The sequence below is a fragment of the Diaphorina citri genome, unplaced genomic scaffold (genome assembly GCF_000475195.1).
Source record: "Diaphorina citri unplaced genomic scaffold, Diaci psyllid genome assembly version 1.1 scaffold783, whole genome shotgun sequence".
Taxonomy (NCBI): domain Eukaryota; kingdom Metazoa; phylum Arthropoda; class Insecta; order Hemiptera; family Psyllidae; genus Diaphorina; species Diaphorina citri.
Genome location: NW_007378216.1, coordinates 59,663 through 86,665, shown reverse-complemented (window position 1 = coordinate 86,665; position 27,003 = coordinate 59,663). Strand labels below are relative to the sequence as shown.

At 37.9% G+C, this 27,003-nt stretch overlaps 4 protein-coding genes and 1 long non-coding RNA gene across 7 annotated transcripts in view; 3 read left to right on the top strand and 2 right to left on the bottom strand.

The window, feature by feature from the left end:
* LOC103512034 overlaps window positions 1-11,364 on the top strand; it is a 13,175-nt gene extending 1,811 nt beyond the window's left edge. The window contains exons 2-5 of the mRNA XM_026825622.1: window positions 3,036-3,159; window positions 3,638-3,876; window positions 5,369-5,522; window positions 11,294-11,364. Of these exons, the coding sequence (XP_026681423.1) occupies window positions 3,036-3,159; window positions 3,638-3,876; window positions 5,369-5,522; window positions 11,294-11,364 (588 nt within the window). The remainder of the gene's footprint in view (window positions 1-3,035; window positions 3,160-3,637; window positions 3,877-5,368; window positions 5,523-11,293) is intronic.
* Window positions 11,365-12,571: 1,207 nt separating this feature from the next.
* On the top strand, window positions 12,572-13,708 carry LOC103512022. Its single transcript, XR_541508.2, has 2 exons — window positions 12,572-12,983; window positions 13,266-13,708. It is a non-coding gene; the product is annotated as an uncharacterized LOC103512022 (long non-coding RNA).
* Window positions 13,709-13,837: 129 nt separating this feature from the next.
* Window positions 13,838-14,800, bottom strand: LOC113468592. The gene has a single exon (XM_026825621.1). It carries the CDS (start codon window positions 14,717-14,719, stop codon window positions 13,838-13,840), a length of 882 nt encoding a protein of 293 aa, XP_026681422.1. The 5' UTR covers window positions 14,720-14,800.
* A 3,499-nt stretch (window positions 14,801-18,299) lies between these two features.
* Window positions 18,300-26,949, bottom strand: LOC103512030 (serum response factor homolog B-like). Of its 3 annotated transcripts, none has more exons than XM_026825628.1 (3): window positions 26,803-26,949; window positions 26,578-26,630; window positions 18,300-19,116 (listed from the first exon to the last, which is right to left on the bottom strand). In XM_026825628.1, exons 1-3 carry the CDS (start codon window positions 26,894-26,896, stop codon window positions 18,319-18,321), a joined length of 945 nt encoding a protein of 314 aa, XP_026681429.1. In that variant the 5' UTR covers window positions 26,897-26,949; the 3' UTR covers window positions 18,300-18,318. The 3 variants fall into 3 exon arrangements, with proteins under 3 accessions (XP_026681429.1, XP_026681431.1, XP_026681430.1); XM_026825630.1 differs by lacking the exon at window positions 26,803-26,949 and adding an exon at window positions 25,862-26,325 and having other exon boundaries at window positions 18,300-18,476; window positions 26,447-26,777; XM_026825629.1 differs by lacking the exon at window positions 26,803-26,949 and having other exon boundaries at window positions 18,300-18,839; window positions 26,328-26,777.
* On the top strand, window positions 21,620-23,973 carry LOC103512031 (dual specificity mitogen-activated protein kinase kinase hemipterous-like). The gene is made up of 2 exons (XM_026825627.1): window positions 21,620-22,781; window positions 22,988-23,973. Exons 1-2 carry the CDS (start codon window positions 21,669-21,671, stop codon window positions 23,462-23,464), a joined length of 1,590 nt encoding a protein of 529 aa, XP_026681428.1. The 5' UTR covers window positions 21,620-21,668; the 3' UTR covers window positions 23,465-23,973.
* Window positions 26,950-27,003: the final 54 nt, after the last annotated feature.

Here is a 27,003-nt window from a genome sequence, read left to right as displayed (position 1 = left end):
TTATTAATTACAATAGATCAGTTGCGCTTACTTGGGTGATGTTTCAAAGTCATAGAGCAGGAAAAATGAGGACCAACGAATTTTTTCTTTTTCTTCTACGACTTCTAGATCCCGAGATAAATCGATTTAAAAATACCGGTAAATCGTGAACTTTGACGTCACGGCATACGCTCCCGTAAAACACGATCTTCAATTGAGACTAATTAATTATAATGTTCTGCATGTTATATTGATCATTAGATTGATTTGAAGATTCTGAAGCCAGCCTAGTTAGCTTGGTAAATAGTGTGCCTGCGTTGTAAGTGCTAGGTTGTGAGTTCAAATCTCGGCCAAATTTTATCCTAAACAGATAAGGTTCGTTCTGGGAACGGCTGGTTTTCTCCTATCTTCTGGGGTAAAGGGACTGTACAGTCTCATCCTGGCAGTACAAATGATAATAATAATAATGAGAAGTTCTTCTGTCTTCCTTCTCTCTTCGATTTCGGGACGATAAGACCTTAGCAGTTACAGTTCCCTCTGTCAAACCTCTTAAAAAAAAGAGGGAACTGTAACTGCTGGGGTAGTAGTGCAATAGTCCTAAATTAAAATGGATGTGGCACACAAGGGATCAAGAAGAGACCGCCTTAAACCGCTGAGGTCTTATCGACTTCAAATCGAAGGAAGATAAAATAAGAGAAAGCCAGCCGTTTCCAAGAACGAACCTCATCCCTTTCGGATAAAGTCAAGTGTGTTTATTATTATTATTTTTTTGAAGAGGTTTGACAGAGGGAACTGTAGCTGCCAAGGTCTCATCGTCCCGAAATCGAAGAAAGAAGGAAGACAGGATAGGAGAAAGCCAGCCGTTCCGAGAACGAACCTTATCCCATCAGGATAAAATCCGACCCGGGCGGGAATCGAACCCGCGGCCTAGCGCTTACAAGGCAGACGCGCCACCTACCAAGCTAAATATATTGGCTTAAGCAAAGTGTGTTTCATTTTAATTAATCCCGTGTCCTCCCCGTGCAGGTTGGTTTCTTCGTAAGCTCGGCCACATCAACTCGATGTCTCTAGTTCTCCTGGGATTCGCCGTCCGGTTCTATTTGTACGCCATGTTGACGAACCCCTGGGGCGCAGTCCCTATTGAACTCCTCAACGGGGTGACCTTCGGCCTCTTCTGGCCGACTATGGCCTCGTATGCTAACATCATCGCGGCCCCTGGAACCGAGGCCACCATACAGGGACTCGTGGGTGCTGTGTTTGAAGGAGTGGGTAAGGCGTTAGATCAGGTGTGCTGGCTTTCAGCAAGCGCTCATTTCGATTTTTAAAGAAAAATCAAGAAAAAGAAACATTATTAAAAACTATTGAACTCCTCAACGGGGTGACCTTCGGCCTCTTCTGGCCGACTATGGCCTCGTATGCTAACATCATCGCGGCCCCTGGAACCGAAGCTACCATACAGGGACTCGTGGGTGCTGTGTTTGAAGGAGTGGGTAAGGCGTTAGATCAGGTGTGCTGGCTGCTGCCTTTCAGCAAGCGCTCATTTCGATTTTTAAAGAAAAATCAAGAAAAAGAAACATTAAAAAAATGTGGTAGAAAATGAAAATGTGTCAAGAGCATTTTTATTATTATACTAGCCGAAATCCAAATCCTTAAGGCATGGCCGTTCATGTCACTCATCCATTTACTGGTCTTGCTCGGCGTAGCTTAACAAAAAGGAAAATAGCCTATAACCTTCACGGGAGTGCAAGCAATAAGTTGACAAAGTTTCATAGCAATCGGATGAGCGGTTTGGCCAGGCATAAAGTTCGAACAAACAAACACACACACACACACACACACACACACACACACGTCGTAGTATGCCCATTCCGTGTTAAGAAAAATTTGTCGTCAGAGAAGTATTAATGGTAAGTTGAACAGAGAATTAAATTTCAAAAATGCATGTCAGCATGTATATGTAAATGTCTTTGTGTTTTTTATGTTTATAGCTACCTAGTTAAGTGGGTATAAAATATGTTTGTACCTCACCCCCCCCCCCTTCGTCCAAAAAGGACTGCGTCCCGCTTTGGGCCAAAAAAATTATGGTCACCCTAGTTATGCCTCTCATCAGATCGGCGAGAAGAAACACAATACTTCCCGTTTAGATGCTGGGTCATCACGAGAACACCAGAAAGTAACCCGTTGAAATATTTGCGATTGAAAAATGAGTATGAATTTTTGTGGATGGTAGGGATCGAACTCGGGACCTTGTGCATGGCAAGCAAGCGCTTTACCACTGGGTTAACCGCCCGGGGTGGGTTAGGTGTTTCACTGACCTAATTTCTTTCTGTTACACCTCGCCCCGGGTGGGTTAGGTGTTTCACTGACCTGATTTCTTTCTGTTCCACCCCGCCCGGGGTGGGTTAGGTGTTTCACTGACCTGATTCTTTCTGTTCCACCCCGCCCGGGGTTACGTGTTTCACTCACCTATCTTCTTTCTGTTCCGGGTTAGGTGTTTCACTGGGGAGTCAGGTAGGCGGCTGGATCTTCACCTACCAAGGAGGCAGCTCTACATTCCAATTGTTCGGTCACGTGGGTCTGATCATGTGTGGAATTCATCTGGTCTGGCACTATGTACTCAAGACCAAAGCTCGCTATGGAATGGAGGCCTCGGTCAAAGGTGAGTCAAGTGGCAGAGAACGCCTCTTACACCCAGGGCCGTATTTAGGCCCCCCCCTTCTCCCTCTCGAGCTCCATTTTTCCCCTTTACTGTACGTCAGACTCCATTTTTACCCATCCGTGGCACAAGCTCTGCTTATACGGATGGGTATATCATTTATAACATCAAATGTCCCGAGCAAAGCTCCCTCGCAGGCAACGTATTAATGTGTTTGTGCGCATACGTTTCTGCGCAGTTCTTTCTGCTCCTCTGCTAGCGTGCTTGCATAGTGGCGCTACCTAACGTAGAAAAGCGTATAAACCCTAAACAGTTACAATGAAAGTACTTAGGTATAACCAGTTTGTTTTAATAATGAAGGGAATTAACCAATTGACATATGTTTCACTTGTTTGAACAGTATTGCCTGGGAAGAGGCTCTTTCAAAGGCGGAAGAGTTGATAAGGGCGCGTTCACAATGCCGCTGTTTCAAATAAACCTCGACCTGTTTCCTATGAAACTGCATTACTTCCTCTGGAACGCAGGTAAGTCGACATTTCGAACCCGGCATTCTATAGAATACCAAGGTGTTCTATAGAATATCTAGCGTTTTTGGGCAAAGTGTATAATGAAATCGATAGCTATCTAGTAGTATGGTATTATATAAGCTACCTAGGCTGCATTATCTGGTCAATTTATGCATTCTATAGAACACCTTGGTATTCTATAGAATGCCGGTGACATTTAAATATTTCAACAGGCTAAGTTCTGGTGTTCTCGTGTTGACGCAGCATCTACACGGGAAGTATCATCTAAGGGACATGCTACGACACAGACCACATGCGTCTAATGTAGCACTTGTTCCGAAATAAAAACAGCGGTGAAGTACTCTTCTTCTTTTTTTCCCACACGTGTTTTTTTTTCCGCAATTTAAAACAGGCTCCTCGAAAAACAGCTTAAGCATAAATTCTGGGACACCCTGTATATGTATATTAAACAAATATCTATTTTCTCGTTTCTCAGGCACGGCACCTATCGTTCCGTTCATTCCGACCCTGGCCAAGCAGCTTGGTTTCTCTCCAGTCACCGTGGGCACCATGTACACATTTCTGCCCATCTTCGGTCTACTGGCTAAACCCCTGTTCGGAGCCATATCAGATCGGTTCAAAGTGCAGAAGGTTTTGTTCCTCAGTTTTATCGTGTTGACTGCGGCCACATTCTACGGCATCCTGTACATTCCTACTGCCACGAGGGAAAATCAGGTAGGTTTCCCGGCCTCTCACGACCAGATTTATCGCATGAGATGCGATAAATCTGATCTGATCAACCCTCACACACTCTAGTTTTCGAGTCCGCTTTCATCAGATCTACAATGGATTCATGCGAGCAGGATCTCGACATTCTAAAAACAAATAGGCTTAACTGATATTTTGATAGGAAAACCCCCACACACGGCCAGAAAAGTTCATCTGATACGATAAAAATATTGAAAATTTATGAGATCAGTCGAACTTATCTGATGGAAAATACCCTCTCATGATAAATTCTATTGTAAGAGATGAACTAATGCGATCATCTCATGCGATAAAACTCATCGTGAGTGGCGGGCTTAGAACGAAACAGGCATGATTCCAAAAAACACATACGCCAGCCTCGTTAGCTTGGCTTGTCTTGTAAGCGCCTAGGTCGGGGGTTCGATTCCTTGGTGACAAGAACTATACACCTGTATTCTATCTGATGCTAGCCATACTACTGTTTGATCTGTTTGTATCCAGCAAGATTAAGGTAATTACACTGGTCTAGCAGGATTCTCAGATATGTAGCTTGAAGAGTAGCGCGCCTAAGTTCGATTCCCGCCCGGCGCGAACTTCATACGAAATTCTAACGTTCGTTCTCGGAACGGCTGACTTTTTCCTATCCTGTCCTCTTCGATTTCGGGACGATAAGACCTCCGTTGTTTGTACAGCTTCCTCTATCATTCCTTTCTTCTCCTCCTCCTACTCATCCCCTCTTTTTCTTCATCTTCTTCTTCTCTCTTTTCTTTTTTCTCTCTCTTCTTCTCTTCTTTAGTCAATAAAAATAAAACGATTTATACTCTCATCTTCCTTTTGGTTTCCAGAACGTTCAATCCTCCATTTCACCCAACATCTTGAAGGACGTGACCAAACTATTAGGGGAGCCACGCGTGCTAGCATTCTTATTCTGGTGCATCTGTGTCGGTGTTTGTACCGCTATGGTGTGGCAGTACTTGTTCTGGTAAGTCTCTATCTGTAAGCAGGTAAGTCTATAAGTGTTCACCGCACTATATGTCTCAAGGGATTTATTCAAGATGGAATGTTTGGGGCTGCTTTTCTAAGAGCATCTGCCTCTTGGGGAAGTGGTCTTGGGTGATTCATCTTGAAGATACAAATTTGAATGCCTCTCAATCAGTTTTAGAGTGATCGCTTTGAGGCCAACTGGTTTTGGCTAAACAAAATTTTCCGAGTGGATGCCCTTCGCACTCAAGCTTCGCTATTGATATAGCAGATCGCTTTGAGGCCAACTGGTTTTGGCTAAACAAAATTTTCCGAGTGGGGTGCCCTTCGCACTCAACCTTCGCTATTGATATAGCGTAAGGAAATTTGGACTAATCTACTCCCTGCACCCTGCTCCCTGTTTATAGTCCCCTAGCTAGACGCTGATCTGCTCTGTTTATAGTCCTTTAGCCAGATGGCCTAAAACCCCTAATATAATTGAATATAATTTGATTTGCAGGTGTTATTGGAGTGTGGTGAAGGGAAGACACAGTTCAAGTACTGTGCAGATGTCCCCACTGATGTATGTACCAAGAACAAGATTCTGGCTGCGGGAAAAAACACGACTTATCGCTGTGAGGTAAGCGATAGGCTACCATTCGGTCAGGTAACAGGTAAGGTTCGTTCTCGGAACGGCTGGCTTTCTTAGAATAGAATTGTTTATTTGTATATAATGCTCAAGGGCTTCATAAGACTTAGAACTAAAACTAAGACTTAGAACTAAAAAATAAAAAAAACATCGCTGTGAGGTAAGCGATAGGCTACCATTCGGTCAGGTAACAGGTAAGGTTCGTTCTCGGAACGGCTGGCTTTCTTAGAATAGAATAGAATTGTTTGTTTGTATATAGGTAATGCTCAAGGGCTTCATACAAAAGTCACTAAAACTAAGATTTAGAACTAAAAAATAAAAATGAACGAAATTTACTATCTTAAATCTTCGTCGTTCTCCTATTCTGGTGCATCTGTGTCGGTGTTTGTACCGCTATGGTGTGGCAGTACTTGTTCTGGTAAGTCTCTATCTGTAAGCAGGTAAGTCTATATATAAGTGTTCACCGTACTATATTCAAGATGGAATGTTTGGGGCTGCTTTTCTAAGAGCATCTGCCTCTTGGGGAAGTGGTCTTGGGTGGTTCATATTGAAGATACAATTTTGAATGTAATTCTATGTAGGTAGTTTTATTTTTACTTTTCTTTATTAGTATTTTTGGTAGTTTTTAGTCCGTCCTTCCTTCATTATTACAATAGTAATAAAAAGGTATAAAGGACGGACTAGTGTATTCGCTTCGGTGTCGTCTGTCGGTCGGTCTGTCTGTCTGTCTGTCCCCATAGAAGGACTTATCCAAACCTGGTCGACCTATATATCAAATTAAAGGTCTTTTTACCAGGAACACGAAAATGGTGGTGCAAATTTTGTCCAGAAAACCATAAAGCCAAAAAAAAACAAAAAAAAAAACCGTGTTTTGGCACTAAAAACTGACCATCGAAATTTTGACCCGATTACATTACTTTCCTTCCTATAGGATAAGGAAAGTAAAAAGGACCAAGAAGAAAGAATAAGGGCCGCCTTTTGATACAAATATTCCAATCATCATTCAACTTTCAGCTCCACTAAACTACCATCCATCTTTTCGTGAGAAATCCCAGTGGGAGCGTGCTGAGCTAATTCAGTTAGTAAAATATTACTCTCTTCTCTTGACAGTCATTTCAAGTTGATGATATCACGACATGGGACCTAATGTCGTGAAGATGTCGCTAGATGTGGAATTACCTCTGTTGCGCGGGCAATATGTCACGAAATAGTCATTAACACTCCAGAGATAGTAGAGTAGGATTTGTTCCCAGCATGTGTTGATGAGGTATTCTTCAGAATACTAAACACCACGAAGGAAATTATGAAAGACATCATTGCTGATGTTATGGCGATGCCCGTTGTCAGATAGATCTTGACAACACGAAATAGTCATTAACACTCCAGAGATAGTAGAGTAGGATTTGTTCCCAGCATGTGTTGATGAGGTATTCTTCAGAATACTAAACATCATGAAGGAAATTATGAAAGACATTATTGCTGATGTTATGGCGATGCCCGTTGTCAGATAGATCTTGACAAGATGTTTAGATAATGCTAGAATCGTGATAAATGACTTGAGACCATTGTTTGTAGAGATAGAAGTGGATTCAAGCGGAAATTCAAGGAACTCTTGTTCTTCAAAGTAGATTGTTTGATGAAGCTTCAAAGATTGGAAATAATAAAATTCACTAGAGTCTGCTTACTATAATAATCATAAGTATAAATATGAGAAGAAGAGTTGAATTAGAAAAGCATAGATGTTTCAATTGGATTGCGTTCTTCAAAGGGAATAAGTTCATTACTACGAAAAGTCATTCAGTCGATCATTTAAGACCGGTTTTAGCGTCATCTATGTTAAGCTACGCCGAGCAAGGCCAATAAATGGATGGGTGACTTGAACATCATATTGGGAATAAAGGGAGAACGGGCTCTAGTCTTGATTTTAAATCATTACATAAAAGTAAAACCAAAAATCAAATCAAGAATAATAATAAACTGAATATTAAATAAATTAAGTAGGTACATAGGTAATGACTTGATTTCCTTAATCACTATATCGCTTAAAATTCCCGGAGGGACGGACCCATTTTTTTTCCTTAACAAAGAAAAAAAAATTCCCGGGGGGAGGGGCCCCGTTTTTTTTTTTTTTTTTTTTTTTTTTTTTTTTTTTAGAGTTAATTGTTGAAGATGCCCCCACATGCAAAACTAGTCCTCCTGTATAATGTAAGTAACAAATAAATAAATTTTACCATTTGACAAAAAGTGAAGTAGTATTCGTTTTCCATACAACCCAAAAGTTCCATTGTAAATGAACTCCCCATCCGTGATGCAAGCATTGCTTTTACAGATCTGTATACTATTTATATGGATTTTTTATGTTCTGTTGATATTATGTTGTATTATTATTAAATGGAAACAAGTAATAAATAGAATAATAATAATAATAATTAGAGAGGCTGTTTCCTGATGGGATAATGTTCGTTCTCGGAACGGCTGGCTTTCCTCCTATCCTGTCTTCCTTCTCTCTTCGATTTCAGGACGATAAGACCTTAGCTGTTACAGTTCCCTCTGTCGAACCTCTTTAAAAAAAAAAAAAGATTTAGATTAGATTTCAAAGTTGTCAGCCAGATTGCTGAAGTTTACTATTTAAGTTGAACGGAGTTTAAATTCTCTTTGTGTGCCCGACCATAAGTCCTCTTACTTACTTCTCTGTTTTCTTTTTTTTTTTTTCATTAATATTTATTAATAAGGTTTCCTATTTACTAATTTTCTATTTACTGAGTACTAATCACATATGTCTCACTTTCCTTTTCTTTCATCATCTCACATGCGTTCCACCTGTAGTCTCAGAGTTACCCTGAATAAATTTAACTAAAAACTCACCCTGTTGTGTGACTATCTATATAACCACCGGTCACTACCTCTTGATGTGACCAAAAACTAACCAAGGTTTGTGTTTGAAGCTATTCTGTGTAATAGGTACCATCATCTCACATGCGTTCCACCTGTAGTCTCAGAGTTACCCTGAATAAATTTAACTAAAAACTCACCCTGTTGTGTGACTATCTATAACCACCGGTCACTACCTCTTCATGTGACCAAAAACTAACCAAGGTTTGTGTTTGAAGCTATTCTGTGTAATGATCGGAATGGAATGCCCAATGCTCAGTTTGTGACAGAAAGTTGCTCTGTCGTCCGTCGCTATTGACAAAAAAAAAAAATCTCTTTTCCCCCTTCTTTATTATCCTATCTTTGGTTGGGTGGAAGAGCGGAAAAAAAAAAAAAAAAAAAAAAAAACCTACCTTCTTGATCGTTCCAAAAATATTTTATTTATTTATTTAATATACCTTATTTATACTGTCGGCTAAGACTAAAAAGTCCCACTATGCCAACAGTGCCAACCAAAAATAAACATATCCGGATGCGCCACTTAGGCTGGGTGAGGTTAATGTGAGTAGTAAGCGGGTAGCTTATCGTTGAATGAAGGGTAAAACCCCCCTCACTAAAAACCTTAATGGTTATATACAATGACGTTAAAAAAGCCCTTTGCCAGCCTAGTTAGCCTAGTGGTTGGTAGTGCGTCTGCCTTGTAAGCGCTAGGCCGCGGGTTCGATTCCCGCCCGGGGCGGATTTTATCCTGAAGGGTTAAAGTTCGTACCTCGGAACGGCTGGCTTTCTCCTATCCTGTCTTCCTTCTCTCTTCGATTTCGGAACGATAAGACCATAGCAGTTACAGTGCCCTCAAACAAACCTCTTAAAAAAAATAATAATAATAATAATAAATAACGACCGATGTGATTGGTGGACGAGTGATGGTTAGAAAAGTTACCTAGCTCTCTCAGCCAATAAGAGTTGAGGTCTCTCTTTAGCACGGACGATTAGGTAATTTGTGAAGTGCTTGGAATGCCAGTTATGTTGTGTAGTCAAGACTGTCCGAATAGACTATCGCATGTATAATAATTTCATTATGTTAAATCAAAGACGATTGGTGGACGAGTGATGGTTAGAAAAGTTACCTAGCTCTCTCAGCCAATAAGAGTTGAGGTCTCTCTTTAGCACGGACGATTAGGTACTTTGTGAAGTGCTTGGAATGCCAGTTATGTTGTGTAGTCAAAACTGTCAGAATAGACTGACTATCGCATGTATAATAATTTCATTATGATGTTCCGTATTTGATTTAACAAGTTTCCGTTTTGTTAATTGAATGACTAAGCAGGGCGGACCAAGTCCAAAAAAGGCGTTTTGAAATAAACAGAGTTAAAGATTAGGACTTGACAAATTTTAACTGGAGATAGCCATTTTGTTTTTGCTCTCATTCCAATACACCACTAAAGTGAAATTAGCAACCAATAGTAATACAGATATTTTCGCGCTCTTCCCAACGATATACAATAGGTAGGTACTCAAAAAGTCGATTTTCGGACCTGGTCCGCTCTGCCTTCTACCCATTCAAATTGTCTCCTGTGTAAATATTCTGTGTTGTGATTTAGTCCGTTTAAATTTTCGTTTAAAATAATAACACCGTCGAACCTGTCCAATTGGGACCCGACTAAAATGGGAAACCTGGATAAACTGGGGGAAAAAATCGTGGCCCCTCTTCATTTGTAATTGGTTTTGGGGAACCTGGATTACTGGGAAAATTTGCCGGTGTCTTAGATTAACATAAACTCGGCACTGGTGATGTTCTGAATGCTCCTGTGATGATGCGAATACAAGAGTGATAGACTGTGTTCAAAGGCTTCAAATCATTCGGTTTTGCAGATCCATATATTACTGATCCGTATTCCATTATGGGCCTGATAAAGGCGTTGAACAATTTCATCAGGCAAGATCTGCCAACACCCCAATTTTTATTATTTATTACTTTCAACACATTCATTGCCTTAAGACATTTGTTCCTTGTAATTTGCAGGTGTTTTTTGAAGTTCCATTTCGAATCTAAGTTTAATCCAAGCCATTTAAGCTCCGTACTAAAAGTCACTCGATTATTGCCAAAGTAAAGTACAGGAATATCTCCTAAAGCTCGTTTAGAAAATACGATGCCTTGAGTTTTTTCGAATGAAAATTTTAGCCCGTTAGTTTTGCCCCCCCTCTCCCCCCCCCCCCCCCTTAGAACAAAAACAGAGGGTAGAGCATAGCGCATCGAGTAGGTAAAGGGGAGCGACAACTTCAAACCGCATAGAACTGAGGAGAAAACGCTCTATGCTCTTTGCTTTCCGTTCCACTCTGTATTTAGCCTAAGAGAAACACCCCCTCAACTCGGTTCTAATACCTGTTGTTTGCCAGCCTAGTTCGGTTGGTTGGTAGTGCGTCTGCCTTGTAAGCGCTAGGCCGCGGCTTCGATTCCCACCCGGGGCGGATTTTATCCTGGTTCGTTCTCGGAACGGCTGGCTTTCTCCTATCCTGTCTTCCTTCTCTCTTCGATTTCGGGACGATAAGACCTTAGCTGTTACCGTTCCCTCTGTCAAACCTCTTAAAAAAATATATATATATATATACCTGTTTTGTTTTTTACATATGTATTTACCTTCTAATTTGTAGTCTTTGCATGCAGAATTCGTGTGTCCTAGAACTTGTCTTACCAAGTGTGTGTACCAAAACAAGTTACCATTCCATTGAGGCGGGGTAGACAAAGTGAGTTTAAAATCGGTTTACCTCTCAATCTGATTGTTTGATTAAAAAAAAAATAATAATAATAAAAAAATAGCCAATCAGATTGCTTGAACCGAGATTAAACTTGAGGGAGTTTAAACTCACTTCGTGGGCCTGGCTGGGAATATTGTTGTAATAAATCTGTTCTCTTCCTGTTTTCAGATGTAAATCAGAGTGCTAGATATGCAAGTCCTACCGAAGCAATACATATGTTAGAAGATGTGACAACATAACTATGCGTTTTATGTAAACTAATTACTTGTCTATGCATTTTATGATATGATAATTATTATGGATTTTATGTACTATTTTTACTTGACTATGGATTTTATGTATACTTTTTACTTGTCTATGCATTTTTACCGAAGCAATACATATGTTAGAAGATGTGACAACATAACTATGCGTTTCATGTAAACTAATTACTTGTCTATGCATTTTATGATATCATAACTATGCATTTTATGTAGGTATACTTGTTACTTGTCTATGCATTTTATGATATAATTATGGATTTTATGTACTATTTTTACTTGACTATGGATTTTATGTGTACTTTTTACTTGTCTATGCATTTTATGATATGATAATTATGGATTTTATGTATACTTTTTACTTGACTATGTATTTTATGATGTCATAACTATGGATTTTATGTATACTTTTTACTTGACTATTCATTTTATGATAACAAACCATAGATTTTATGTATACTTATTACTATGCATTTTATGATGTCGTAACTATGCATTTTATGTATACCTACTTGTTACTTTTTTATGCATTTTATGTTTAATGAATTTTATGTAAATAATTTTTGGAGCCAATGAATCCTCTAAAGACGAAGCAATGTTGTCAAACGCACCAGTCACATTTTATTTTTATGGTGAGAACTCCATTATTATATTATATTATCAAATGACTAGTTTAATACCCATTGGCAACATTTTCATCAGAAACATTGTTTCTCAACAATCCAGAAATGGATATTGCAACAATCCAGCAACCTCTCTTCTCTCCAGAGACTTGCTTCTGAAAAATTTTTATCTTGATTTTTTTATTTAGTATATAGGATTTATCTCGAAAGTTGCTCAACATTCGAAACATTTGTTGCACAACTGCTGCGAAACAAATGTTTTCGGTGGGTACTAGGCTTAAGCCTCACTTAAGAAGATGGTTCTTACGGACACTAAGTAAGAACTTTCTGGTTAGGATCTCTTCGAAAAATATAATTATTATAGTGATGGTAGCTCTTTCTCCGTTAAGGCGTTTTAACATGGTAGTCTTTATTCATTAAGTTGGATACTTTGTTTTACGAAGTCAATTATTTTTTTTTTTCCGTATTCCAAATCCACTAAACCAAATACCTTTTTTTTTCAAGTTTTCACAACAAAATTTTTCTAAGAGCATCATTTGTATTCACATAATAAATGTATGTAGCTCTTTCTCCGTTAAGGCGTTTTAACATGGTAGTCTTTATTCATTAAGTTGGATACTTTGTTTTACGAAGTCAATTATTTTTTTCCGTATTCCAAATCCACTAAACCAAATACCTTTTTTTTTTCAAGTTTTCACAACAAAATATTTCTAGGAGCATCATTTGTATTGACATAATAAAATAAATGTATTTTAGTAGTGTACCTACCTACATTTTCCAAAGGTGTAAAAACGAAGTAATTATAAAATAGGTAGGTACTACTGATTTTTTTTTTTCTAAACTAATAGGATTTTTTTTATCACCTGCCAGCTTGCCACTTTGGGATTATTATTTTTTTTTTTATCTGTCGGGGTGTCGCGTTTCTTCGATCTCTTGACGTTTTCGCGCCACCCGTTACTCTTGATGTTTTTTTAGGTGCATTATAGTTATTTTAAGGTGCTATAATACGTTTCTGTTGACTGAGTGTAATGCTGACAGTCTAAAATCTCTAAAGTGTACTCTGGTAAATAAGCAATATTGCACTTACCTGCTACCGGCAACGTTCGTTATACGGAATTTACGGTATTGTCTACTTTTGAGTAAGTCTAATGGGTAAGTCATTTCCTATTAGTATTCATACGACAAGTATATATAAGTCATTACGTTCATTGACAGTATAAAGTCTTTCTTTTTTTAAGCATTATTGTGTTTCTTTAGGTGCATTATAGTTATTTTAAGGTGCTATAATACGTTTCTGTTGACTGAGTGTAATGCTGACAGTCTAAAATCTCTAAAATGTACTCTAGTAAATGAGCAATATTGCACTTACCTGCTACCGGCAACGTTCGTTATACGGAATTCACGGTATTCCGTATTGTCTACTTTTGAGTAAGTCTAATAGGTAAGTCATTTCCTATTAGTATTCATACGACAAGTACCTATAAGTCATTACGTTTATTGACAGTAAGTCTTTCTTTTTTTAAGCATTATTGGCCGGCACTTTTGTGACATATTGTTCGTTTACCGTACATTTATTTCAGCACTCTTGGTGTTTTTGTTATGATTTTTATTTTATTATTTTAGCCATTAATTTCCTAAGTATACACAAAATACATTATACACATAGTTAATGTAGTTGTTAGTTGTATACTATTTTTCAACTTTCATAGTTTCTAGTTATACTTAGTTGGTACATTCCAGAATTTAGTTTTAGTTGGTGATTATTTGATTATTTAGTTCTCATTAGTTCAGGATGTTTGGGTAATTGTAGTGTTTCGAATTTATTTGATTTATTCTGTTCTAAGTCCTATAAGGTTCCTTTTAAGTGTTAATATTGATTTTTTATTTATTCCAATTTTCCATTTTCTCCTTTGCATTGCAAATGCCGGACATTCAATGAGTATGTGTTTAAAAGACAGGATGGCTTGACAGTGTTGACAAACAGGTGGGGGCTCTCGTTTGAATAGATGTTTATGAGTTAATACAGAATGTCCTATTCTTAATCTGCATACAACTATCTCGTCCACTCTGTGGAACTTATACGAGGATTTCCACGGTTTTATATCCTTTTTAATTTTCCATAGCTTGTTAGTTCCAAAGTTCGTTTGCCAATCATCTTCCCATTCATGTAATAAAATTTTCTTGTTGGCTTTCTTTACATCATCGAGGTAAAGTTTTTCACAGGGTATTGGATTAGTGGGATTCTTAGCAGCCAAATCGACTCTTTCATTTTCAGCAATGCCGCAATGACTAGGTACCCATAGGAACTCCACTTGAGTATGTAAATCCTGAAGTTCCTTAACTTTGTATATGATGTCTTGAACAATTCCATTGCTTGAAAAAATATTTTTGATCGCCATGAGTGAACTTTTAGAATCCGAACAAATTACGATCTCGGGATAAAGCAGATTTCCATTGATCGCCAAGGACCATACATATTCTATGCATTGATAAATGGCCAACAACTCAGCTGTAAATATACTGCACATATTGTTCATCTTATAAGATCGAACTTCGTTCTCACAGGTAAAGGCAAATCCTGTGTAAAATGCTGATTTTGAACCGTCCGAAAAAGCAAATAAGCATCTTCCTTGTTTTTTGGATTTAAATTCGTAAAATAAATTACGGGCTTCATAAGGTAAAATTGATTTCTTGCTTTCGTCTGTTAACATTCTAACAACTGGTTGTTGAGATGACCATGGCGAAACTTTATCATTAATCTGTATGATGTTTTGTATAAGTTTTAATTCATTAAAATTTTCTTAATTTTTCTCTTTCTTGGATTCCAGCTATAACCTTTTTATACATTTTTGTACCAACCACACGATATGATACTTTTAGTGATTTATTGGAAACTAGTGCATTCAACGGATTTCAACGTGCTATTGCTGCTGGCATTATAAGTAGAACAATTTCTAGTACCTAAGCAACTTCCGTGTCCGAAGGGGGCGGACATGTGCATGCCCAGTTGATTTCCTTCCGAATAGAACAGAAAATAAATACTTTATTTAGACTGCCAAAGTAGGACTGAGGAGTTCGTTTTTGTTAGCAGTTTTAATAAGCACAAAATACAATAATCCTTTGAAAAACATCGGAAGGAGTTTGCCATTCTCAGGCCAAGGCCTATTGAAATACTTAATCAGGGTTTTTGGGTGTATTTTTTTTTTTTTTTTTTTTTTTTTTTTTTTTTTTTTTTTACTAGCTTTTCTTTTAAGATTTCTGTATGTTTGGGTCAAATTTTGAACTACCTTTTCTAGGCCAATTGACTTGAAGACTTGGTACACTATTCATATGTATGTATCTAAGGTAAAAAGATAGGTAGTAAATGGAATATGAGAAAAAAAAAAATCTGATATTTACTTAATTAAAGCATGTTAATCCTAGCTCAATTTTTTGGTGAATGGTTTAAATTTTCCTTAGAATCAACTACCTCGGTTCTAATAGATTTTATCATTAAAAATATTCATTTATAGTTTAGAACTTTATATAGGTTAACTAAACCATGTTTTGTTTTATTTCTAGAAGAAAAAAAAGTTAAAAATTATTATTATACACTCAGATCAAATCTTGCCTTACTTATTATTATCATCTACATTACAAATGAGTTTTCTTAATTTTTCTCTTTCTTGGATTCCAGCTATAACCTTTTTATACATTTTTGTACCAACCACACGATATGATACTTTTAGTGATCTATTGGAAACTAGTGCATTCAACGTGCTATTGACGCTGGCATTATTATAACCTTTTTATACATTTTTGTACCAACCACACGATATGATACTTTTAGTGATCTATTGGAAACTAGTGCATTCAACGTGCTATTGCAGCTGGCATTACGAGTATAAGTAGAATAGAATAGAATAGAATATACCCTGTATACTGCCAGAATGAGACTGAAAAGTCCCTTTACTCCCGCAGTCTAAGCAAGGTCTCATGTATTTGGTACAATATTTTCAAAAATACATAAATTACAATAGACCCTTGCTTAAATTAAAAAAAAGAGAGAGAAAAAAAAAATATAGCAAGGTCTCATGTATTTGGTACAATATTTTCAAAAATAAATTACAATAGACCCTTGCTTAAATTAAAAAAAAAGAGAAAAAAAAATATATAGGTATGTACCTATATAAAACTAGAACATAGAACATTTTCTAGTACCTAAGCAACTTCACTATCACACTATATCACTATCACACTAGGTTTGCAATCCGAAGGTCTCGTGTTCGATTCCCAGCAAGGTCGAAGTTTTTTTCGGCTCTATTCTTGGAGTTCGGGTTGCACGCAGCCTTGTGAGGACAATCGAGTTGCGACCAGGGGTGGCATTACAAGAAATTTTATACAAGTAATAGAAATGGAAATAGATAAGATAAGATATGTATTTATTTGTAATAAATGGAAATAGTAAAGGAGGCTGTGGAGGCATAGTATTGCTGTGGTATCCACAAAAATCAATCAAATAAATCATGATTTAGATTGTTTTCTAGTACCTGTATTATTCAGGTCGTGGTTGTGTACCGGGTTGAGATATTATTATTATTATGATATTACACTTTATTAGGATTTAATATTTACAAACAGCAGGTACACAAAACAAAATAACAAAATAATAAATTAACAAAAGAAAACGAAAATTGAATAAAGAAAGAAAAAAAAAAATTGAAAAATCCTAACTCAGGGGCGGGATTAATGCCTAGGGCATTCTCTTCCATCCAACCTTCCCCTAGATAGGCAAGGTTGGTAAACTAATCTTGTTTTTAAGTTACCACTCCCATGCCAAACTGTAGAAACAATATCCTGTCTCATGGAACTTCACTATCACACTATATCACTATCACACTAGGTTTGCAATCCGAAGGTCTCGTGTTCGATTCCCAGCAAGGTCGAAGTTTTTTTTCGGCTCTATTCTTTCGGTTTGCACTCAGCCTTTGAGTGCAACCCGACAATTGAGTAGCGACCAGGGGTGGCATTACCAGAGTAAAAAGAAATTTTATACAAGTAATAGAAATGGAAATAGTAAAGGAGGCTGTGGAGGCTTAGTATTGCTGTGGTATCCACAAAAATCAATCAAATAAATCATGATTTAGTTTCTTTTCTAGTACCTGTATTATTCAGGTCGTGGTTGTGTACCGGGTTGATATAGGCAAGGTTGGTAAACTAATCTTGTTTAAGTTACCACTCCCATGCCAAATTGTAGAAACAATATCCTGCCTCATGTTCTCATCCCAACCCGGTACATAACCACAACCTCATGGTCTGAAATTTTACCTTCTCTGAGTTTGGATTTGTGCTGTGGTATCCACAAAAACCAATCGAATAAATCATGATTTAGATTGTTTTCTAGTACCTGTATTATTCAGGTCGTGGTTATGTACCGGGTTGAGATAGGCAAGGTTGGTAAACTAATCTTGTTTAAGTTACCACTCCCATGAGAAACTGTAGAAACAATATCCTGTCTCATGGTCTCATCCCAATCCGGTACATAACCACAACCTCATGGTCTGAAATTTTACCTTCTCTGAGTTTGGATTCGTACGTTGAATAGATTCATTTGAAAGAGATCTTTACGTATTTGCCTGGCTGAGTCTTGTTCAATGCAATATGTCGAGGCTGAAGGTTTAAATTTTTACATCGAACTGTAAGCATAAATCAAGCACACAAACAGAATTTACCTCGAGAATACCAGAATTTAGCGTTGGGATTTTGAAAAATCCTAACGCTGCGCTGGAAAGGAAAATGAATGGAATTTAGCTAATAAATAAATAAATAAGAATAGTGTCAGAAGACGTGGTATGTACTCCATAAATCAAGCACACAAACAGAATTTACCTCGAGAATACCAGAATTTAGCGTTGGGATTTTGAAAAATCCTAACGCTGCGCTGGAAATGAAAATGAATGGAATTTAGCTAATAAATAAATAAGAATAGTGTCAGAAGACGTGGTATGTATTGTACGTTTATTTCATGAAATATCAATTTATTCAAAAGTCATCACTTGTGACCCTAGGTATTCACACTAGAGAGCGAAATTTCGGGACACTTTACATATTATCCTAAACAGATAAGTTTCGTTCTCGGAACGGATGGCTTTTTCCCTATTCTGACTTTCTCTCTTCGCTTTCGGGACGATAGGACCTTATCAGTTACAGTTCCCTCTATCAGACCTCTTTAAAAAAAAAAAAAAAAAAGCCCTTCCGATCTACCTTATCAGTTACAGTTATCTCTAACAAACCTCTAAAAAAAAAAAAAAAAAAAAAAAATCAGCTAGCATCAACTTTCCTCGTCATCTGAATTGTACACAAGGACCTTCCCCCTCACTCCTTCCTCCTCCTCCCCCCCTCCTCTCTCTAAACAGTGGCGGAATACAATCTTGAGCTTTTCCGGATTCAGTGGGGTATAGCAATTCATCATGGTGGTATCCTGCGACTCTCTCTCTGCGCCACTGCTATGCACGGAGGGGAACTGATTAATCGCCGCGTCCGAAAACGATTCGATACGATCCGAATCGTGCTTTGTCGTGTTTCGACTTCGCGTGTTTCCGGAATCATTGACGAAGTGCGAAGCTCGAAAATCTTCGTTACCAAACCGTTCGGGCGTTTCCAGATGACCTCGCGTATTCGTTTTTATTCGTGAATTTTCGCGATTAGACCGTTCGGGCGTTTCTGTGTGACTTCGACTGTTTTCGCGTTCTTCGTGTAGGCTATACGATATAGATCTGTCTACCCCATTCTGTATTGGATTGTTTGTTATAGGACATTGGTCTGAAGATTTGTTCCTGCTTTCACTTCTAGTTCTACTTTCATGACTAAGTTTACTTTTATTTTCATTACTAGTCCTACTGTTTTCATGATTAATGTCACTAGTCCTACTGTTTTCATGATTAATTCTATTATTACTCTCATTACTAAGTTTACTATGACAATGTTCATTAGGTCTATTCGCTTTTTTCCACTCCAATAGTGGATCGTGAACTTCACTAAACGTTTCATCGTCTCCATTGAGATTCGAACTATGTCTACTACCATGGCTAACTTCATTCTGTTTACTAGTATGGCTAACTTCATTTTCTGAGCCACACAATTTTGACTTTGACTGCTATTATTTGAAGAGGACTGGAAACCGGGATAACTTCGGAATAGTGATGCTTGCTGACCATCGTCATAACACCACCACAAGCAATTAATCCTTCCGTGTAATCCTTTCTATAAATAGAAAAGTTTTGTAGAAAATCAAATCCTTGTGCAGGGAGTAAATGTGTTTCTTGTAAACATACAATGATGGGCTTGAAAGTTTTACATAGAATTTTAAGTTCATCTTTTTTACGTATATCTGTTACACCATTAATATTCCATTGCATAACTGTTTGATTAGGGCAAATATCATTAACAATATTATCTGAATTAGACATAAACAAACTAATAAAAATGATAATAAATAACATAGAAAAGTATAGGCAAAAACCTACAATAAATAAGGGTGTAACCTTAAAAAAAAAAAAAAAAAAAAAAAAAAAAAAAAAAGTTTAGGGAAAAAACCTTCTTTTAAAAAGAAAACCTACAAAAATAAAAGTGTAACAAAAAAAAAAAAAAAAGGTAGGTAAGTACCTATCTATTCAACCAAGATGCGGACTTGCAGGATTAATATCCATTAAGTCCGAACTATCCTCATCTGAAAAATTAGCAGTACTATTAGAATTAAATACAAATCGAGAATCCTGAATAAAGTTCCTTGTGCTAGAATTAGAATTCATATTCCTTATCTTTTGAATATTTGGACCAACCAGACTAACTCCAAATCTTCCTGGATTTTGGCTAGGGAAATTGAAAGTGTTTTGAGTATTAACTGGGGAAGAATCAATTTGATCTGCAAATTTGGAAGTAGGACGACTTGCAGCAGCTGCAGCAAAACTGAAACCAGAGGATTGAGAATTCATCAGTCCTTCTTCTTCTCTTCTTTGAGCAGTAAATTTGTAGAACAGAGGAGCGACCGTGTTATCTTGTTTTTCCTTGACCTCATTTCTTACTTTCTTCTTCAAACTGAACGAAACGTCCGGACGAGAATCTCTTTTCAGGCTTTTCTTCCCGGATTGAGTATTTCTGTTGGGACGCGAAACATTTGACTTGTATGGAAGAGGGGGCGGTACATATTTGTCAATCGTCTTATTGGCTGCAGGACCTGGATTCAACATGGGGAAATTGTCGTTTAATTCACTCAAGACATTGAATGAATTGCTTGTCGGCACAGCATATCTTGAAGAATCTTTAGCTTGCTTTGCACTTGGTATAATCTTGGCTGCTTCTTGGAAACATAAATTCCTGGTGCTCATCAAAGCTTTAATATCCAGTTTCTTCTCTTGATCTCAATTTTTTAAATATTTCCAATGATGAAAGTCCGGTCCAACGTTCTTTTTTATTTGTAAAAAAAAAAAAAAAAAAAAAAAGAAATACATTGTAAATGTTAATATAAAGAACATTTCTTATTTAACTCATCTGCAGCTACCTTAGAGCCTGTACCCACTTGTCTTTTGGGGAAAAAATCGTGTGTAGTGGGAACACTGTCAATTAAATTACATTGCCTACAGGACATTTTGTGTCGCCCGGAAAAATCATGTCGTGTAGTGGGAACACTCTCATTAAATTACATTGCCAGCAGGCCTTTTTTGTGCCGCTCGGAAAAATCGTGTCGTGTGTGGTGCGAACACTGTCAATTAAATTACATTGCCTACAGGATATTCGGAAAAAAATCGGATGAAACTCACAAATGGGAACGGGCTCCTAGTTAGCTTGGAAAGTAGCGCGCCAGTCTTCTAAGCACTAGGCCGCGGGTTCGATTCCCGCCCGGGGTCGAATTTCATCCTTAACGGATAATGTTCGTTCTCGAAACGGCTGACTTTCTCCTATCCTGTATTTCTTTTCTCTTCGATTTCGGGACGATACGACCTTAGCAATTCCCTCTATCAAATCTCTTCAAAAAATAAAAATAAATTCACCCCTCACTTGGTTGGTTCATCGAAAGAAATCTTGAGCACTCCAGACACGTGTTCAGCAAACGCCAGCATAGCTTTGATTTCTCTGACGGTAAAGTTGATGGCAGTGTCCAATCCTATCTTGTAGGTAGTGAATTCAGCTGGGTCTAGTGATAACTGAGATCTGATGTTCTGCCCACTGGATTCTGCAAACAAAACAAGAGAATATTTCTCGGTTTACCTTTAAACAAAACCAGTGATGCCAGTCTAGTTAGCTTGGAGGGTAGCTCGGCTGCCTTGAAAGCACTAGGTTGTGATTTCGATTTCCGCCCAGGGCGGATTTTATCCTAAAAAGAAAAGGTTCTATAGATCCTGTCTCTCTTCTCTTTTGGGACGATAAGACCCCATAAAACTTTGGGAATCAAACCTGGGACTTCCAGTATGCAAGCTGAATGTGATACCCACTCAGACACAGTGGTTACTTCTAAGCTTATGTATATCTTAGTTTAATGTGCCTTGGAACTTTTACATCCATGCTTATTCGGAAACGTATGGCTGGAAAATTTCTGCCTCTGCCAGTATTCAAACATGATACTTCTATTATATTGTACGATGTCTTGGGTGTTTCATAACAGAGAGTGATGTATGGATTTGTATGGAACTCATGGCGACATGTTTCGATCGTTTGTTGAAACGTCTACATGTGTCTGTGCCAGAACCTATCTGTGGTAAGATAACACTAAGTACAGTGAAGGCATTGCATTATCTCAAGGAAACGCATGGTGTTATACATCGCGATGTGAAGCCGAGTAATATTCTACTTGATGAGAGAGGAAATATCAAGTTGTGTGACTTTGGTATCTCAGGGAGACTCGTGGACTCCAAGGCGAGAACTAAGAATGCAGGCTGTGCTGCTTACATGGCGCCTGAGAGAATCGAACCCCCAAACCCTCAGAAACCAGACTATGACATCCGGGCGGATGTATGGTCCTTGGGTATCACTCTAGTAGAATTAGCAACAGGAGAGTTCCCCTATAAGGATTGCAAGTGTGACTTTGAAGTTCTGTCTCGGGTGTTGAATGATGCTCCCCCTTGTCTACCGAATGATCCTGTCAGATTCTCTGCAGAGTTTCAGAACTTTGTATCCCTCTGTCTGACCAAGGATTATCAACATCGTCCCAAGTACAGGAAACTTCTTGAACACCCATTCCTACGTCGCTATGAGAATCTCTATGTGGATGTTCCAGGCTGGTATCGTAAAGTCATTGAAACAAGTGGTGCATCTAGTCCTGCACTCAGTGTTAAGAATAGTAATAATAAACCCCGGCTAGGTCGCGCATCTGCTGTCCCTCTGTCCTCTCCTCAACCATTCAGACGTCAGAGGAATACCTCTGAGTTACAGCATGCTTACTATAGGTCTGCCTCCGTATCACCTAACCGATACTATGTACCGGATCCTTCTAGTAAACTAAGTGAGGAACAATCCCACTCCAATGCCAAGCAGAAGATTACTTCCTATATCAAATATCATCTCGGTGTGGGAGGGAACTCGACACCCCCCTCCCCTCCCCCTAGACACAACAGACACATGGAGTCTGCATCCTCACCACGTCTATTACGCCGGGTCAGTGAGCTAACTTCACATCAGTCTACCTATCACTCACTAACACCTCCTCAGTCTAGTAACAGTCAACCCTCTAGTGCAAACACCTATCACTCGTTAACCTCTCATCATATGCCATCTAGTTCAAATAATCATCATCATCATTCTCTACATCCCCAGTCCTCTAGTTCCAACACTTATTACTCGTTAACCCCTCATCACCCTTCTAGCTCAAACCCGTTCCCTTCGTTAAATCCTCATCAAATAAACTCTCAGCCCTCCTCCAGTTCTAACCCTTATCAGTCAAACTCAAACCCATACAATCCTCAATCCACTAGCTCAACTTACCATCTAGTTCAAATAATCATCATCATCATTCTCTACATCCCCAGTCCTCTAGTTCCAACACTTATTACTCGTTAACCCCTCATCACCCCTCGAGTTCAAACCCGTTCCCTTCGTTAAATCCTCATCAAATAAACTCTCAGCCCTCCTCCAGTTCCAACCCTTATCAGTCAAACTCAAACCCATACAATTCTCAATCCAACCAAAGTCAAGTCACTCCATCTAGTTCAAATTATCATCCCACCAATCCGTTTGTACAGGTCTCCAATACGAATCCTTTCTCCTCTTACTCTCCCCTTCCTGCCTACTCCCCCTCCCCTCTCCGTCGTAATCTCGAGTCTTCGCCATGCCTGCCCAGGCGACATAATGTCTCCCCTTCCCCTCCCATGCCCCCACCCAGGCGACTATCAGAATGTAACTCCGTGCCTGGTAGTCCGCTCCTCAATAGAGCCAAATATTACACCCCTGAACCTACCAGACGCAATGTCAACTTGGACTTGTGACAAAAGATGAATCTGTTCTCTCAGCTGGGATAGTATTATGAGAGAGCCGCAGCGCGCGTCCGTCAATTAGCGGCCGGCCTGTGTGAAGAACAATAGAATCGAGATATTTACCTGCCCCACCAGCTTAGTGTATCGACACTTTCATTTTAACTATGGACAAATAATTCAACTACAGGAGAAACAGAATTAATTTATTTTAAACAATAAGTTAAAGTTAAGGACCATGTCCCCGGGGTCTTCTAGTTAATCATAATCATTGGCTTTCCAATGTAAACAGTGATTAACCACATCGAACAAAGAATCAATTTGAACAAAATACGGTACATACTTTTAAGAGTTAATTCAACCTACTGACATTGGTTAGAATTTGTTAAGTTATGATAAAATTACAGGAAATCTTCATAAAATGTGTGCTATTACTCCACATGTTTTCGTCAGGATCTCATGTTGTAGGCACTGTTTTAGGAACTAGGTATGAAGAGGAAAAGAAGAAGATATATACTCTTTAACTTGTCACATTTGACATCTACATACCAAATTTCAACTCTCTAGCTCTTACCGTTCTTGAGATATTTTGTTTACAGACACACAGGCAGACACACACATGGACCAATGGCTGAAACTTTGGATCTAGGCTCTAGGGATCTCAAAACTGAAGAGGAAAAGAAGAAGATATATACTCTTTAAAAAAAAAAAAAAAAATGAATCAATGAAAAGGTTAAAAAAAAATGCAACTCCCAACTATTTAGGTTTCAAATTATTTACTCTCCAAAATTGACACCCTGTTTTCAATATGTTTACAAGAAACAAAAGTATTATCAGACTTTAATAGATAGTCAAGTAAGTATCAGTACATTTCCAACCTTTACATTGATAAGACAGGTACCTAACAACCAAGTTTTAATTTGATAAGTTACACCCTGACCCTATCTAAATAAGGGGTGCTGACCCTATCTAAATAGGAAAAGACTAGGAAGAAGAAGACTATGTCTATTTGTTCAGAAGTCGTGTAAATGGAAAATTGATACAAACAGGAGCTGTCACAAATGAGCATTGATTACTGTTATCATAGGGTTAGGTTAATCACAAAAACACTTCAGTTTTTTTTTTTTTTTTTTTTTTTTTTTTTTTCATTATGTTTTGTTTGTTATTTGTTTATATCCTAATTGTCTCGCTTTTTGTTTAGGCACTTGAAAAAAGATCAAGCTGTACTTAAAATTCCGCATTGTATGTTTAAGAAATCAAAATTAGTCATTTTTTTATTTTTAAAAGAAAATATTTTTGATGTAAAATAACTAAATTTTAACATATTTATACCTATATCTACAAAACATATATGTATATGAATAAATAAAAACAAGTCTAATAGAAAAAAAAAACGACTTTGACGTCCAAGCCAAAAGAACATCAACTTGAACTTGAAACTGATTACATTTTTTGATTGATTTGAATGTAAGTAATTTACTGTTGAACGACGTGTATTGTCACAGAAGAATATTTTTATTTACTGACAAATACCTGCATACTTTGGACATTTTTCTTGTTTTATAAAGAAAAAATAAAATAATATTAAGTATAGATAAAAAACCTAGTAGGATAAATCACACATTTTAATCATAGGTATTCCATGTTTTTCTAGGTTTTTGAATGCCCATATTATCTATTTTTTGACATTTCTTTTGTATTTCATCTTAGTTTTGGGCGTAAAAACGAATTCACAAATCTCATCTCATAGATGTTCACTCTATAAATAATGTTTCCTACTTGAGGGTATGAGACCGATATTTCTGATTGTGTCATTTGTGTCCTCACTCTGTCCCTATGTAGGATGCACCTACCCTATTTATGTGTTATAAATCCAATTGAGTAGGTAGTCAGTATGCAATATTTTACAACCATAAGATAATTTTTCTTTTCTAGCAGAATGTGTATTTATATTATCCTAAGAAATATTTATTTATCAAATTTATAATACCTAGAGTACCCACATTTATTATGTGTATTTTAAACTCTGAAATTCTCTGTGCATCAAATTGAATCAAATACAAACAAAAGTTTATAGTAACAGTCAACCCTCTAGTGCAAACACCTATCACTCGTTAACCTCTCATCATATGTCATCTAGTTCAAATAATCATCATCATCATCATTCTCTACATCCCCAGTCCTCTAGTTCCAATACATCACTCTGGTAGAATTAGCAACAGGAGAGTTCCCCTATAAGGATTGCAAGTGTGACTTTGAAGTTCTGTCTCGGGTGTTGAATGATGCTCCCCCTTGTCTACCGAATGATCCTGTCAGATTCTCTCAATTAAACTTGTGTTCGAGGGGCAAGATATGCCCAGCTTCGTATACTTGTGGTATACTAAACTCAATTGTGAACCGTACATTCAAAATCTTTCTCTTCGCCACTGCTACGCACGGAGGGGAACTGATTAATCGCCGCGTCCGAAAACGATTCGATACGATCCGAATCGTGCGTTGTCGTGTTTCGACTTCGCGTGTTTCCGGAATCATTGACGAAGTGCGAAGCTCGGAAATCTTCGCGGCCAAATCGTTCGGGCGTTTCCGGATGACCTCGCGTATTCGTTTTTCTTCGTGAATTTTCGCGACTAGACCGTTCGGGCGTTTCCGTGTGACTTCGACTGTTTTCGCGTTCTTCGTGTAGGCCATACGATATAGATCGGTCTACCCCATTCTGTATTGGATTGTCTGTTATAGAATGACTTTGGTCTGAAGATTTGTTCCTGCTTTCACTTCTAGTTCTACTTTCATGACTAAGTTTACTTTTATTTTCATTACTAGTCCTACTGTTTTGATGATTAATGTCACTAGTCCTACTGTTTTCATGATTAATTATAAGTTCTACTTTCATGACTAAGTTTACTTTTATTTTCATTACTAGTCCTACTGTTTTCATGATTAATGTCACTAGTCCTACTGTTTTCACGATTAATTCTATTATTACTCTCATTACTAAGTTTACTATGACTATGTTCATTAGGTCTATTCGCTTTTTTCCACTCCAATAGTGGATCGTGAACTTCACTAAACGTTTCATCGTCTCTATTGAGATTCGAGCTATGTCGACAACCATTGCTAACTTCATTCTGTTTACTAGTATGACTACTTCCATGGCTAACTTCATTTTGTTTACTCATATGATTTTGTCTACTCGTATACCTACTTCCCTCACTGGGTTCATTATTCCTTCTCACGTTTCTATTGGCGTCTGTTCCATTTCCCTCATCGCAATCCATATCTACACCCACAGTGTCCAATTCAGCTACTCGACCACTGTTTATATGTGACAAGTTCCTTTTGTTTACTCATATGATTTTGTCTACTCGTATACCTACTTCCCTCACTTGGTTCATTATTCCTTCTCACGTTTCTATTGGTGTCTGCACCATTTCCCTCATCGCAATCCATATCTACACCCACAGTGTCCAATTCAGCTACTCGACCACTGTTTATATGTGACACGTTCTTTTTGTTTACTCATATGATTTTGTCTACTCGTATACCTACTTCCCTCA

Coding starts and splice junctions, on each gene's coding strand:
- LOC113468592 (XM_026825621.1), bottom strand. CDS start 14,719: ATGTTAACAGACGAAAGCAAGAAATCAATTTTACCTTATGAAGCCCGT.
- LOC103512031 (XM_026825627.1), top strand. CDS start 21,669: ATGGAACTCATGGCGACATGTTTCGATCGTTTGTTGAAACGTCTACAT. Junction 22,782..22,987: donor CAAATAATCATCATCATCAT/TCTCTACATCCC, acceptor AATAATCATCAT/CATCATTCTCTACATCCCCA.
- LOC103512030 (XM_026825628.1), bottom strand. CDS start 26,896: ATGGATTGCGATGAGGGAAATGGTGCAGACACCAATAGAAACGTGAGA. Junction 26,631..26,802: donor TAGGTATACGAGTAGACAAA/ATCATATGAGTA, acceptor CGAGTAGACAAA/ATCATATGAGTAAACAAAAT. Junction 19,117..26,577: donor GAAGTAGTCATACTAGTAAA/CAGAATGAAGTT, acceptor TTGTGTGGCTCA/GAAAATGAAGTTAGCCATAC.